Below are 14,833 nucleotides of genomic sequence, written 5' to 3'. Positions count from 1 at the left end.
TTTGAGAATAAAGAGGTGTAGGCAGTGGCAGGGAGGCAGGGTACTTCCGTAGGACGCTTTATGACGAATGACGGAACATCAGTGTCAGTCTCGTCAAGAGATTTTGACGAGACTATTTGCATTAATGCATTAACCAATGCATTATTTCCCTTCCGAATAGGGTAATCTTCATGACCCGGACAAAGCTGCCACAATAACGTCTTTGCCACCTTGACCGAATTAGTGTCAAAAATTCCACTCCATGCCTTTTAATCACGTCATCCTCTGCGCCAATTAGCAAATTGCTCTGTACAAAATTCAGTACCGGCGAATAAACAAGGAAAGGATTATCGTCACTGGTAACAGGCATCATGCTGGTTCAATTTTTTTCTACAATTCATGCACAAATAGTTCTTTTGATAATCCTCTTATGTAGGTCAAGGTTACACGTCACTTTATCCTTAACCAGTTATTGTGAAACCTTGAATTATAATGAACTAATTCCCATTCGATGAGAGCTTATAGCCGAGTGTTGAAATAGTTCACAATTCTTAACCTAAAAAGGGCTTACTGAATTAATAAGTTCATAAAATATCCAATTTAATTCTGGTGTGTTCACTTTGAACTGTATGGGAAGGACAAACCAAATTAACCATGTTTAGGCAAAGGACAAGGGGACACAAAATTTGTGTATCCAAAATGTTAGTTCTTCCAAAATAGGACGAGTCATTTTTTCCTTTAAAGCTTAAAACGTTTATTTGTAAGAATAATAAAAAAATATGCTCAGGGAAAACTTGAAAATAATTATTTTGTCAAAAAAGGGTCAAGTGTCTTTTTTTATCAGCTAAGATTCATAACACTCGTCTTGGTGCCAAATTTTCTAACGTTCTGTAAAAAAAAAAAAAAAAAAAAAAAAAAAATCTTCCAGAGTCATTAGCGGGTTTAAGAATGATATACCTTTATTAGAAGAGAAAATAATATAAATTAGAAATACCGAAAGCAGATAAAAGCAAATTAAACACCTAAAATATCAAAACTGCAAACAATAATACTAATGAAGAGGCAATCTATTAGCCAAAAGAAGCAAAATTACAAATAGAAAAACATATAAATTTTGAAAAAGACTACCAACAATTTTAAACTAACAGTTAGTTTATAGAAATGGCAAATAATCTTTTCACTTGATGTTTCGCCTACCTTTTAGATTTCACTATTCAACATCTTTTTAAAACTGACTATTTTATCTTTCACCTCTTTTTAAAACTTTACACTTTCTCAACGTTGCATTATCAAGATCCATCTTTTCTTGTAATATTACAGTTTCATGCTCTTCTGCATTTCTCCCTCGTTTTCTACCGCAGTTTGGATTTACTACCGTAGTTTGGATTTTGACCAATAGAAACTTGACTAGTTCCAAATTGTTATTTCTTACAGCAACATGTAAAGGTGTATCCTTGTTTGCATTCCTTGCATCTAGCTTAGCACCAAAACCAATAAGTAACTTACAGATGTCAGCTCTTCCTTCCTTAACAGCATGGTGTAAACACTCCCCGCAGTTTGGATTTGCTCCACGGTTCAAAAGGAATTTGACTAGATCAAGATTACTGGTTTTTATAGCTGTACCTAAAGGTGTTTTACCACATACATTCGTTGCATCTAATTCAGCACCGGATTTGATAAGTAAGTTGCACACATCAGCACTTCCTTTCTTAACAGCAAGGTGTAAACACTCCCCACAGTTGGATTTGCCCCAAAAAACAAAAACCATTTGACTAGATCAAGATTACTGGTTTTTATAGCTGTACCTAGAGGTGTTTCACCACATACATTCGTTGCATCTAATTCGGCACCAAAATCAATAAGTAACTCGCACAAATCAGATCTTCCTTTTTTAACAGCAAGGTGTAAACACTCCCCACAGTTTGGATTTGCCCCACGTTTCAAAAGCAATTTGACTAGATCAAGATTACTGGTGCGTATAGCTGTACCTAAAGGTGTTTCACCATATACATTCGTTGCATCTAATTCGGCACCGGATTTAATAATTAACTTGCACACATCAGCTTTTCCTTCCCAAACAGCATTGTGTAAAGGTGTTTGACCACCGATTCATTTTTTCGGTGATTGTTTCGAAGGCTTGTAGTTTTCAAAAGGTCCATAGAAGCGATAATTAGGGTTTGCACCTTTTCCAAGAAGATATTCAACAAATTCAAATGCAGATTTGTTATACACAGCGTAGATTAAACACGTCATTTCGTTTAACATGACGTCAGTCTTTCTGGTCATGTCAGCTCTAAAAGTAATTTATTTAACCGACTGAAATATAGTTAACTATGACGTCATACTTGGTTTTGGATTATTTATTCACAACATCTATTCAAAACTGTATTGTAGACTACCATTTAAAATTTATTAGATATCTACTGAAAACTGATTTACTTCTGATCGACTTTTTGTACTTATTTTAAAATGTATTATCTTAATACTAAATAAAATTATAACTGGTAAATCACTTTTAATAAAAATTTATGTTTCAGTTTTCCAAGAAAAAAGTTCTTTCTTGATTGTTGCTCGTTTTCCACCTTCAAGCTTAAAAAGTGTAAATTATGCGGGGAAAATGAATACCAATACGTCTGTGTTACCCATCTGTCTTTTTTCGTATGTATTGAATTTTCCTATCGTTCCTGAATTTTTCTATCGAAAATTGTGTATCATAGTTTTTAATTTATTAATTAACTAATGATTCATTAATTATTTTTATGCATTAAAAATGCCCTCTAATTTATTTTAAGAAAAGTAAAATTTCAAAAACAACAAATTGATAACCATTAGATTATTCTTTTTGAAGTTTTATTCGCCCCTAATAATTTCTCCGCCCCAGACAAATTCCCCCTCTACTCCCTCCCCATAAAACTGCCTCTGTTAAGAAATAGAAACAAGTACCTTGAACTAAAGATTAGTTTCAGTAAAGTGCAAATTATGTTCTGGTCTATAGAAGGTATAAGGGAGGTTAGCCGTACTTTTCATTGTGGTTGTTTCTGTTCGTTTCGAGTTTGAATTAATTACTGATTGTAATTCCTTAACAAAATAAGGATAGTGTATCTTTTCTGTTTTGCTTATCTAAAGTTAATATAATTCCTTTACAAAATGTGTGTTTCGAAGATTGATTTAATTAAGTAGTTTAGAATTGTTTAAAGTAGTTTTCAGAATTTTATAGACGCCAACCACTTTTTGACAAAATGAAAACCACGTTTTCATTTTGTTTATTATCCATGCATGGAAGTGAAGTTTCGAACCAACAGGACAAAATGAAACGATTAAAGATCATTTATAATAGTTTTTTTTTCAAATGTATAGACTATTTTTGAAAACAAATTTGTCGGTTACCTAGAGGTAGCAAAGGTTAGTCAAAGCTTAGTCTTTAGTCAATAATACTTATGTATAATCATTAGCAATATCTAATACAATAGACTGAATTAAGGTTAATTAATTAAACCTAATTTAAACTTAAACTTAAAAAATAATAATTAAACTACATAATTTGACAATGTTTCCGATGGCTGCTATTGTTTAAAGTGAATATTTCACTTTGTAAAAAAAATATTTTTACTCTATGATGCTTTTAATTTCATTTTAAGCATAAATTGAAAGCTAGTATTGTCATAAAATTATGAAATGTTATCTCAATCAAACTTACTTGGCGTGGGTTGGGCAAATAAACTCTTAAGGGGAATGTATTTGCAAACCCGAACTGAAATTTGATTTTTGAAAAAAATATTTTCAATTTTTAGATCCTTAGGAAACACCCCGTAAAAGTAATAAAATCTTAATGAAAATCACACCATCAGATTTATCGTATTAGACAACCATATTGTTGAGGTTTCAACCTTCTACCTGCAAAAATGCGGAATTTTGTATTTTTTGCCAGAAGAACGATCACGGATGCGTGTTTTTATTCCCAGGAGTGATCGTATCAACCCGGGTGTCCTATAATATCTCAAGAGGGCTCATTTGAACGGCAATTAAAAGTTCTAGGCCCCTTTTTATGAGACAAACAATGGAGGGCAACTAGGCCCCCTCCCACGCCCTTTTTTCCCGAAGTTACCTGAACAAAATTTTGAGATCTAAGAACTGTGTCTTTGAGATTGACTTAATCATCCACAGCCCCCGGGGGAAGGGCTGCAAGTTATAAACTTATATATAGTATTGGTTATTGGGAAGTATACAGACGTTTTCGGGGGAGAGGATTTTATTGGCAGGGGATTGGGGGAGAAAGTTGCATGGGAGGATCTTTCGATGGAAGAATTTTTCATGGGGGGAGGGAGTTTTCCATGAGGGGGGTGCCGGATTTCCCAGGATTATTCAAAGACGATCAGAAACTAAAATAAAATAAAACAAGTTGTTTAAACTGAAAGTAAGAAGCAACATTAAAACTCAAAACGAACAGAAAGTATTACGTATATGAGGGGGTTTCCCCCCTCTTCAAAACCTCGCTCTTCACTTTAAATTTTTTTAGTACTTTCAAAAGATCTATTTATTCTAATTAAATCCTTTGTGATTCAGGGGTCATTCTTAAAGAATCGAAACAAAATTTGAACTTTAGCGTAAAAAGCGAGGTCTTGACGAGGGGGCAAACTTTCCCATATCTATCTATATATATAAAATAAGTTGTCTGTGTGTCTGTGTGTCCGAGTGACGTCACTGTCCGCATATGACGTCTGAATTATTTCATCACATACCAATTCAAAAACGAATGTATTCCACCCGAAGTAGCTCAGTTATATAACTACCTGTGTTGGCGCAGTGGGTTTGACCTTAGCGTGGTAATACGGGACCCAGAGATCGAACCATGCTGCAGGAATGCACTACAGGGCCGACGCAGGGACCATAGTAGTCAAGAAGCGTCATTAATCCAATACAAATACAGTAGCTCTTATGTTCCAGGTTCTAGGTCCGAGAGGTTCCAGGCTCGAACCTTGGCTTTAGCATTAATACAAAAGAAGAAAACAAACTAAAAAAGATAAAAACTACAAAAAAAAACTAAAAAGAAAATACTAAAAAAACTAAAAAACTAAAAAAACTAAAAAAAGGGTAAAAAATTAAAAACTAAAAAAGTAAAAAAAAACTAAAAAAAACTAAAAAAAAGGTAAAAACTACAAAAAAAAACTAAAAAGAAAAAAAAAACTAAAAACTAATAAAAAAACTAAAAAAACTATAAAATGACAAATAAACGAGAAAAAGAAAACTAAAAAAAAATAAAAATAAAAAAAAAATAAAAAAGGTAAATATATTCAACCCGAAGTAGCTGAGTTGGTAAAGCGTTTTGTTCCAGGTTCTAGCTCCGAGAGGTTCCAGGTTCGAACCTTGTCTTTAGCATTAAATTAAATAAAAAAAACAAGTTTTTTCAACTGAAAGTAAGGAGTGACATCAAAACTTAAAACGCACAGAAATTACTTCGTATATGAAATAGGCTGCTTCCTCATCAACGCCCCGCTCTTTACGCTAAAGTTTGACTCTTTCTCTCAATTCTTCTTTCTAAAACAGTAAAAAACTTTAGCGTAAAGAGCGGGGCGTTTATGAGGAAGCAGCCTCTTTCATATACGAAGTAATTTCTGTGCGTTTTAAGTTTTGATGTCACTCCTTACTTTCAGTTGAAAAAACTTGTTTTTTTTTATTTAATTTCTGAACGTTTTTGAATCAAAGCATGTTTTGATTTTGGCTCTCCGCAGAGGAATAATCAAAACGAAATTTGCATTTTTTTTTTTTTAGCTCAATGGCTTTCCCATAATTTTGATCGAATGATTTTGAGATAAAAAGAGCGGGGGACGAAGCCTAGTTGCCCCCCGATTTTTTGGTTAATTAAAAAGGCAACAAGAACTTTTAATTTTTTACGAATCTTTTTTTTGGTAAAAGATTTACGTAACTTATAAATTAGCTTACGTAAAGAACTTTTGTATTCTCATGTTTTTATTACATATATGAGGGGATTCGCCCCATCGTCAGTACCTCGCTCTTTACACTAAAGCTTAAATTTTATCCCAATTCATAAAGAATGACCCCCTGAATCACAAAAGCCGTAGAATAAGTAGTTGAAATTACCGAAAATACTTTAGCGTAAAGAGTCAGGTATTAGAAGGAGGTGAGCCCCTCATATGGGTAATAATTTCTGTTTGTTTTAAGTTTTATTGCTGTTCCTTACTTCCAGCTGAAAAAGCTTTTTCACTTTTATTTTTTAATTGTTTTTTTTTTTTTTTAATAATGCTAGTAAATCCTGCTCTCCCTTCATGGAAATTTTCTTCTCCCATTACAAATTCTCGAAGGAAAGTTCCCCCAGCATATCCCCCTCTTCTCAACCCCTCCCCCAAACCAAAAAAATCCTCCTGAAAACGCCTGTATACTTCCCAATAACCATTACTATATGTAAGCACAGGTCAAAGTTTGTAACTTGTTGCCCCTCCCACGGGGACTGTGGGGGAGTAAGTCGTCCCCAAAGACATAGTTATAAGGTTTTTCGACTACGCTGAATAAAATGGCTATCTCAGAATTTTGATCCGTTGACTTTGGGAAAATAATTAGCGTGGGAGGGGGCCTAGGTGCCCTCCAATTTTTTTGGTCACTTAAAAAGGGCACTAGAACTTTTCATTTCCGTTAGAATGAGCCCTCTTGCAAAATTCTAGGACAACTGGGTCGATACGATCACCCCTGGGGAAAAAAAACAAAAAAAAAACAAAAAAACAAATAAACACGCATCCGTGATCTGCCTTCTGGCAAAAAATGCAAAATTCCACATTTTTGTAGATAGGAGCTTCTACAGTAGGGTTCTCTGATACGCTGAATCTGATGGTGTGATTTTCGTTAAGATTCTTTGACTTTTAGGGGGCGTTTCCCCCTATTTTCTAAAATAACACAAATTTTCTCAGGCTCGTAACTTTTGATGGGTAAGACTAAACTTGATGAAACTTATATATTTAAAACCAGCATTAAAATGCGATTCTTTTGATGTAGCTATTGGTATCAAAATTCCATTTTTTAGAGTTTTGGTTACTATTAAGCCGGGTCGCTCCTTACTACAGTTCGTTACCACGAACTGTTTGATACAAAAGAAGAAAAAAAACTAAAAAAGAAAAAAAAACTTAAAAAAACTAAAAAACTGGTAAAAACTACTAAAAAAACTAAAAAAGCTAAAAAACTAAAAAAATAGTAGACAGCAAAAAAACTAAAAAGAAAAAAAAACTAAAAACTAATAAGAAAACTAAAAACTGAACAAGAAAAAAAAAACTAAAAAAAGGAAAAAAAACTGAAAAATAAAGGAGAAAAAGAAAACTAAAAAACACTAAAAATAAAAAACTACAAAAGGTAAGAACTACAAAAAAAAACTAAAAAGAAAAAAGAAAAAAAAACTAAAAAACTAAAAAAAGGTAAAAACCAAAAAAAAAAACTAAAAAAAAAGGAAAAAAAACAAAATATTTATTTCATCATATAACAATTCAAAACGAATGTATATACAGACCGGGACACAGGGAATATAAATGACGACCGGGACACTCAAAGAGAAATTACTGACTGGGACACCGGGACACAAATGACGACTGGGACGTGTGTGTCGACTGACGTCATGTTTGTGTGTCGACTGACGTCATGTTTGTCGACTATCAATGACGACTGGGACACAGGGACACAACTACAACGGGGACGCCGGGGGGCACAGGGGGATATATAAATGACGATGGGGACACAGGGAATGTTTGATTAGCAATCACCATCAACAAAGCTCAAGGGCAATCATTAGAATAATGAGGTATAGATCTGAATACGGATTGTTTTTCCCATGGACAATTATATGTTGTATGTTCAAGAGTCGGGAAACCTGACAATCTATTTATATGTACAGACAATGGGACAGCGAAGAATGTTGTATATTCGTAAGTTTTACGTAGTTAGAAACATATATATATATATACTAGCTATTGGGGTGGCGCTTTGCGCCACCCCAACACCTAGTTGGTGGGGTGCTTCGCGCCCCCCCAAAGCCCCCCCGCGAGCGTAAGTCGTTACGCGCCATATTAGTTACGCGCCATTGTAGCTGTGTCCCTGTGTCCCACCTGTGAATAGAGATAAATATAAATATATATTTTTAACTACGTGCATATAAATAGCATTTATATTCCCTGTGTCCCGGTCGTCATTTTTGTCCTGGTGTCCCAGTTTGTAATTTATCTTTGAGTGTCCCGGTCGCCATTTATATTCCCTGTGTCCCAGTGTCTCGGTCGTCATTTGTGTCCCGGTGTCCCGGTCTGTAATTTCTATTCAAACAATCCCTGTCTCTCAGTCGTCAATTATATATCCCGCCTCTGCCCCCGGCGTCCCCGTTGTAGTTGTGTCCCTGTGTCCCGGTCGTCATTTATATTCCCGGTTATATCCACGCCTTCTTTTCTTACTTTCTCTATCAGCAGCAAGTTTTTTGGCATAGACTCTTTGAGCAGCTTCCTCGGCTGTTGCCATTGTAGGTTCTTCAGTCATTTTACAATTAAACATTTTTCCGTGAACGCATGTCTTAAATACCATTAATGACGTCACCGTCATAGCAAAAATGACGACAACTAACTTCATGACGTCAGTCGACACAGAAACATGACGTCACCTGACAGACAGACAGACACACAGACAGACTACTTATTTTTATATATATAGATGTATATGTATATTTATATGTATATGTATATCTATATATATATATATATATATATATATATATATATATATATATATATATATATATATATATATAAATAAGTTGTTTGTGTGTTCTGTCTGTTACACTATGTCTGTTACGCCAGATTATATGACGTCTGAAAAATAAAGAAGAAAAAGAAAACTAACTAAATGTAAAAACTGAGAATTGCATAAATATTTCGAAATATTTTGACAATAGATTAAAGTAATTCGAAAACCTAATATATATATATATATATATATATATATATATATATATATATATATATATATATATATATATATATATATATATATATATATATATATATATATATATATATATATATATATATATATATATATATATATCTATATATATAAAAATAAGTTGTCTGTGTGTGGATCTGTGGATGGATCAGGTGACGTCATGTTTGTTCGCATATGACGTCTGAATTATTTCACACTAATACAAAAGAAGAAAAAAACTAAAAAAGGTAAAAACTACAAAAAAAACTAAAAAGAAAAAAAAACTAAAAAAGCTAAAAAACTAAAAAAAGGTAAAAATCTAATAACTAAAAAAAAACTGAAAAAAATAAAAAAAGGCAAAAACTACAAAAAAAATAAAAACTAATAAAAAAAACTAAAAAAGCTAAAAAACTAAAAAAACTAAAAAACTAAAAAAAGGTAAAAAACTAAAAAAAACTAAAAAAATATGAATAAATATATATAAAAATAAGTTGTTTGTGGGTTATGTCTGTCTGTCTGTCTGTCGAGTGACGTCGTGTTTGTCCGCATATGACGTCTGAATTATTTCACACTAATACAAAAGAAGAAAAAAAACTAAAAAAGGTAAAAACTACAAAAAAAAACTAAAAAGAAAAAAAACTAAAAAAGCTAAATAAATTAAAAAAACTAAAAAAGGTAAAAAACTAAAAACTAAAAAAAACTGAAAAAACTAAAAAAAGGCAAAAACTAAAAAAAAAACTAAAAACTAATAAAAAAACTAAAAAAGCTAAAAAACTAAAAAAACTAAAAAAAGGTAAAAACAAAAAAAAACTAAAAACTAAAAAAGAAAAAACTAAAAAAAAGGAAAAAACTGAAAAATAAGAGAAAAAGAAAACTAAAAAAATATTAATAAATATAAAAAATATAAATATAAATATAATATAAATTAGCAATCAACAAAGCACCGAGACACAAATGACGACCGGGACACAGGGAGTATAAATGACGACCAGGACATAAGTAAAAAAAAAAACTAAAAAAACTAAAAAAATGGTAAAAACTACAAAATAACTAAAAACTAATAAAAAAACTAAAAAATCTAAAAATCTAAATAAACTAAAAAAGAAAAAAAAGAAAAAAGGAAAAAAATAAAGGAGAAAAACAAAACTAAAAAACGAATGTATATACAGACCGGGACACCGGGATACAAATGACGACCGGGACACAGGGAATATAAATGACGACCGGGACACAGGGACACGACTACAATGGGGACGCTGGGGGGCACAGGGGGATATAAATGACGACCGGGACACCGGGACACAAGGAATATAAATGACGCCCGGGACACTCAAAGAGAAATCACAGACTGGAACACCGGGACACAAATGACGACCGGGACACAGGGAATATAAATGACGACCGGGACACAGGGACATAACTACAAAGGGGACGCCGGGGTGCACAGGGGGATATATAAATGACGATGGCGACTCAGGGAATGGTCGATTAGCAATCACCATCAACAAAGCTCAAGGGCAATCATTAGAATCATGAGGTATAGATCTGAATACGGATTGTTTTCCCATGGACCATTATATGTTGCATGTTCAAGAGTCGGTAAACCTGAAAATCTATTTATATGCACAGACAATGGGACAGCAAAGAATGTAGTATATTCGCAAGTTTTACGTAGTTAAAAACATATATATATATATATATATATATATATATATATATATATATATATATATATATATATATATATATATATATATATATATATATATATATATATATATAAATATATATATATATATATATATATATATATATATATATATATATATATATATATATATATATATATATATATATATATATATCTATCTATATTCACAGGTGGGACATAGGGACACAACTAAACCTTATATATATATATATATATATATATATATATATATATATATATATATATATATAAAAACCTATATATATATATAAAACCTATATAAAACCTTATATATATATATATATATATATATATATATATATATATATATATATATATATATATATATATATATAAGGTTTTAACTACGTAAAACTTCCGAATATACAACATTCTTTGCTGTCCCATTGTCTTTGCATATAAATAGATTGTCAGGTTTACCGACTCTTGAACATGCAACATATAATGGTCCATGGGAAAACAATCTGTATTCAGATCTATACCTCATGATTCTAATGATTGCCCTTGAGCTTTGTTGATGGTGATTGCTAATCGACCATTCCCTGTCCCGGTGTCCCCGGTCGTCATTTATATCCCCCCCTGTTTCCCCCGGTGTCCCCGTTGTAGTTGTGTCCCTGTGTCCCGGTCGTCATTTATATTCCCTGTGTCCCGGTCGTCATTTGTATCCCGGTGTCCCGGTCTGTATATACATTCGTTTTTTAGTTTTGTTTTTCTCCTTTATTTTTTTCCTTTTTTTTTTCTTTTTTAGCTTATTTAGATTTTTAGATTTTTTAGTTTTTTTTATTAGTTTTTAGTTTTTTTTTCTTTTTAGTTTTTTTGTCCCGGTCGTCATTTATATCCCCCTGTTTCCCCCGGTGTCCCCGTTGTAGTTGTGTCCCTGTGTCCCGGTCGTCATTTATATTCCCTGTGTCCCGGTCGTCATTTGTATCCCGGTGTCCCGTTCTGTATATACATTCGTTTTTTAGTTTTGTTTTTCTCCTTTATTTTTTTCCTTTTTTTTCTTTTTTAGTTTATTTAGATTTTTAGATTTTTTAGTTTTTTTATTAGTTTTTAGTTTTTTTTTTCTTTTTAGTTTTTTTGTAGTTTTTACCTTCTTTTTAGTTTTGTTAGTTTTTTTTTTTTTACTTATGTCCTGGTCGTCATTTATACTCCCTGTGTCCCGGTGCTTTGTTGATTGCTAATCGAACATTCCTTTTGTCCTGGTCGCTTTCTCTTTGAGTGTCGTCATTTATTTTTTTCTTTTTTAGTTCTTTTAGTTTTTACCTTTTTTAGTTTTTTTTAGTTTTTTAGATGAAAATTTTTTTTTAGTTTTTTCCTTTTTTTCTTTTTAGTTTTTTATTGGTTTTTACCTTTATTTTAGCTTATTTTTCAGTTTTTTCCTTTTTTTTAGTTTTTTTTTATTTTTTATTTTTTTAGTTTTTTACCTTTTTTTAGTTTTTTAGTTTTTTTAGTTTTTTTAGTTTTATAGCTTTTTTACTTTTTTTATTAGTTTTTAGTTTTTTTGTAGTTTTTGCCTTTTTTTAGTTTTTTCAGTTTTTTTTTAGTTTTTTATTGGTTTTTACTTTTATTTTAGCTTATTTTTCAGTTTTTTCCTTTTTTTTAGTTTTTTTTAGTTGTTAGTTTTTTTAGTTTTTTACCTTTTTTTAGTTTTTTTTTAGTTTTTTAGTTTTTTAGCTTTTTTATTTTTTTTATTAGTTTTTAGTTTTTTTGTAGTTTTTGCCTTTTTTTTAGTTTTTTAGCTTTTTTATTAGTTTTTAGTTTTTTTTGTAGTTTTTGCCTTTTTTTAGTTTTTTTAGTTTTTTAGCTTTTTTATTTTTTTTATTAGTTATTAGTTTTTTTTGTAGTTTTTGCCTTTTTTTAGTTTTTTCAGTTTTGACGTCACCTGATCCAGTTTTTTCAGGTGACGTCACCTGATCCACGATCCACAGATCCACAGACAACTTTTTTTTATATATATAGATAGTTTTTTTTTTTTTACTTATGTCCTGGTCGTCATTTATACTCCCTGTGTCCCGGTGCTTTGTTGATTGCTAATCGAACATTCCTTTTGTCCTGGTCGCCTTTCTCTTTGAGTGTCGTCATTTATTTTTTTCTTTTTTAGTTCTTTTAGTTTTTACCTTTTTTAGTTTTTTTTTAGTTTTTTAGATGAAAATTTTTTTTAGTTTTTTCCTTTTTTTCTTTTTAGTTTTTCATTGGTTTTTACCTTTATTTTAGCTTATTTTTCAGTTTTTTTCCTTTTTTTTAGTTTTTTTTTTATTTTTCATTTTTTTTAGTTTTTTACCTTTTTTTAGTTTTTTAAGTTTTTTTAGTTTTTTAGCTTTTTTACTTTTTTTATTAGTTTTTAGTTTTTTTTTTGTAGTTTTTGCCTTTTTTTAGTTTTTTCAGTTTTTTTTTAGTTTTTTATTGGTTTTTACCTTTATTTTAGCTTATTTTTCAGTTTTTTCCTTTTTTTTAGTTTTTTTTAGTTTTTAGTTTTTTTTTAGTTTTTTACCTTTTTTTAGTTTTTTTAGTTTTTTTTAGTTTTTTAGCTTTTTTATTTTTTTTATTAGTTTTTAGTTTTTTTTGTAGTTTTTGCCTTTTTTTAGTTTTTTTAGTTTTTTAGCTTTTTTATTAGTTTTTAGTTTTTTTTGTAGTTTTTGCCTTTTTTTAGTTTTTTTAGTTTTTTAGCTTTTTTATTTTTTTTATTAGTTTTTAGTTTTTTTGTAAGTTTGTAACTTGCAGCCCCTCCCACGGGGACTGCGGGGAGTAAGTCGTCCCTAAAGACATAGTTATTAGGTTTTTCGACTATGGTGAATAAAATGGCTATCTCAAAATTTTGATCCTGTGACTTTGGTGGAAAAAAAAGCATGGGAGGGGGTCTAGGTGCCTTCCAATTTTTTTGGTCACTTAAAAAGGGCACTAGAACATTTAATTTTCGTTAGAATGAGCCCTTTCGTGACATTCTAGGACCACTGAATCAATGATATCACCCCTGGGAAAAAAAAAAAATAAAAAATAAAGACGCATCCGTGATTTGACTTCTGGCCAAAAATGCGAAATTCCACATTTTTGTAGATAGGGTCTTGAAACTTCTGCAACAAGGTTCTCTGAAACGTTGAATCTGATTGTGTGATTTTCGTTAAGATCGTATGACTTTTAGGGTTTATTTCCCCTATTTTCTAAAATGAGGCAAATTTTCTCAGGCTCGTAACTTTTGACGGGTAAGACTAACATTTTTGCGAGTTGGACGAAAATTAAAAAATTTAAATTTTTAATATATTTATGTACCCGACTCCCGAATTATAGCGAAAACCACGTACACTTATGAAAAACAACAATTTATTTTATTCAAATACAAACTTTTTATTCATACAAAAGTAAAACATTACTAGAATCCAGAACAATGTTTGGTCACTATTTGGACATTTGTGGCCTTTCAGATATGGGGAAAGAATAAAAAAGGCCCAGTGGATGATAGCGCGACAGTATGAAAGGAATTCCAGCAAACCCCAAATGATCAAGAAATCCAAGAGTGGCAAGCCCATAAGATTTTGCTCCTAAGCTTTTGTCTTTGAGATTTTACTCCGAAGCTAAATGGTATTGGGTGGAGGAGGTTTATTTTAAATTTGGGTTGAATATAGAGGATTTGAAGAACTTGGTGTTGGTAAATTAAGGACAGTTTAGATTTAGGTGAGAGACGGAAATTTTTTGGAAAGTTTGGGTTGGTGACTGGCCCCTACTTTTGCCCTATGTGTGGATGTGTGAATGAAGATTTATTTCATTTTGCAAGAATAGCTGTGTGAAGAGATGTCTGAGGTGTGGAATGAATTGCCGGGCCCGGCTTTGAAGTTGGGTACATAGCTTGTTTTTTTTCTTAACTGGTATATTAACATTTCTGACCCCCTAAAACGATTTAAGAAGGTCACATTTTTAAAGAAGAATTTGTATTTTTCCCATGGTGTTTATATCGAGCCTATGGTAACACCATGACATCAAGAAGAGGCTCATATTATCTGCAGTTAGAAGACAAGTGACAATGAGAGTTTATACATGGAAGCGTGCCGAGTGCCGGAACCCGACGGCGAAGCCTATTACATGCCGAGTGTCAAGGCCCAGCTTTGAAGTTTCTTTTTTTTCTTTTTCTTAACTGGCACGCTGACAAGTCTGACCCCTAAAACAATC

At 31.6% G+C, this 14,833-nt stretch overlaps 1 protein-coding gene across 1 annotated transcript; it reads right to left on the bottom strand.

The window, feature by feature from the left end:
- Positions 1–1,219: 1,219 nt before the first annotated feature.
- LOC136030652 (putative ankyrin repeat protein RF_0381) lies at positions 1,220–1,747 on the bottom strand. The gene has a single exon (XM_065709723.1). The coding sequence runs from the start codon at positions 1,745–1,747 to the stop codon at positions 1,220–1,222; it is 528 nt and encodes a 175-aa protein (XP_065565795.1).
- Between the last annotated feature and the right edge of the window lie 13,086 nt (positions 1,748–14,833).

This window comes from Artemia franciscana, chromosome 8 (genome assembly GCF_032884065.1).
Source record: "Artemia franciscana chromosome 8, ASM3288406v1, whole genome shotgun sequence".
Lineage (NCBI taxonomy): Eukaryota > Metazoa > Arthropoda > Branchiopoda > Anostraca > Artemiidae > Artemia > Artemia franciscana.
The sequence above is the reverse complement of the archived record's forward strand: the minus strand, read 5'-3'. Positions and strand labels throughout refer to the sequence as shown.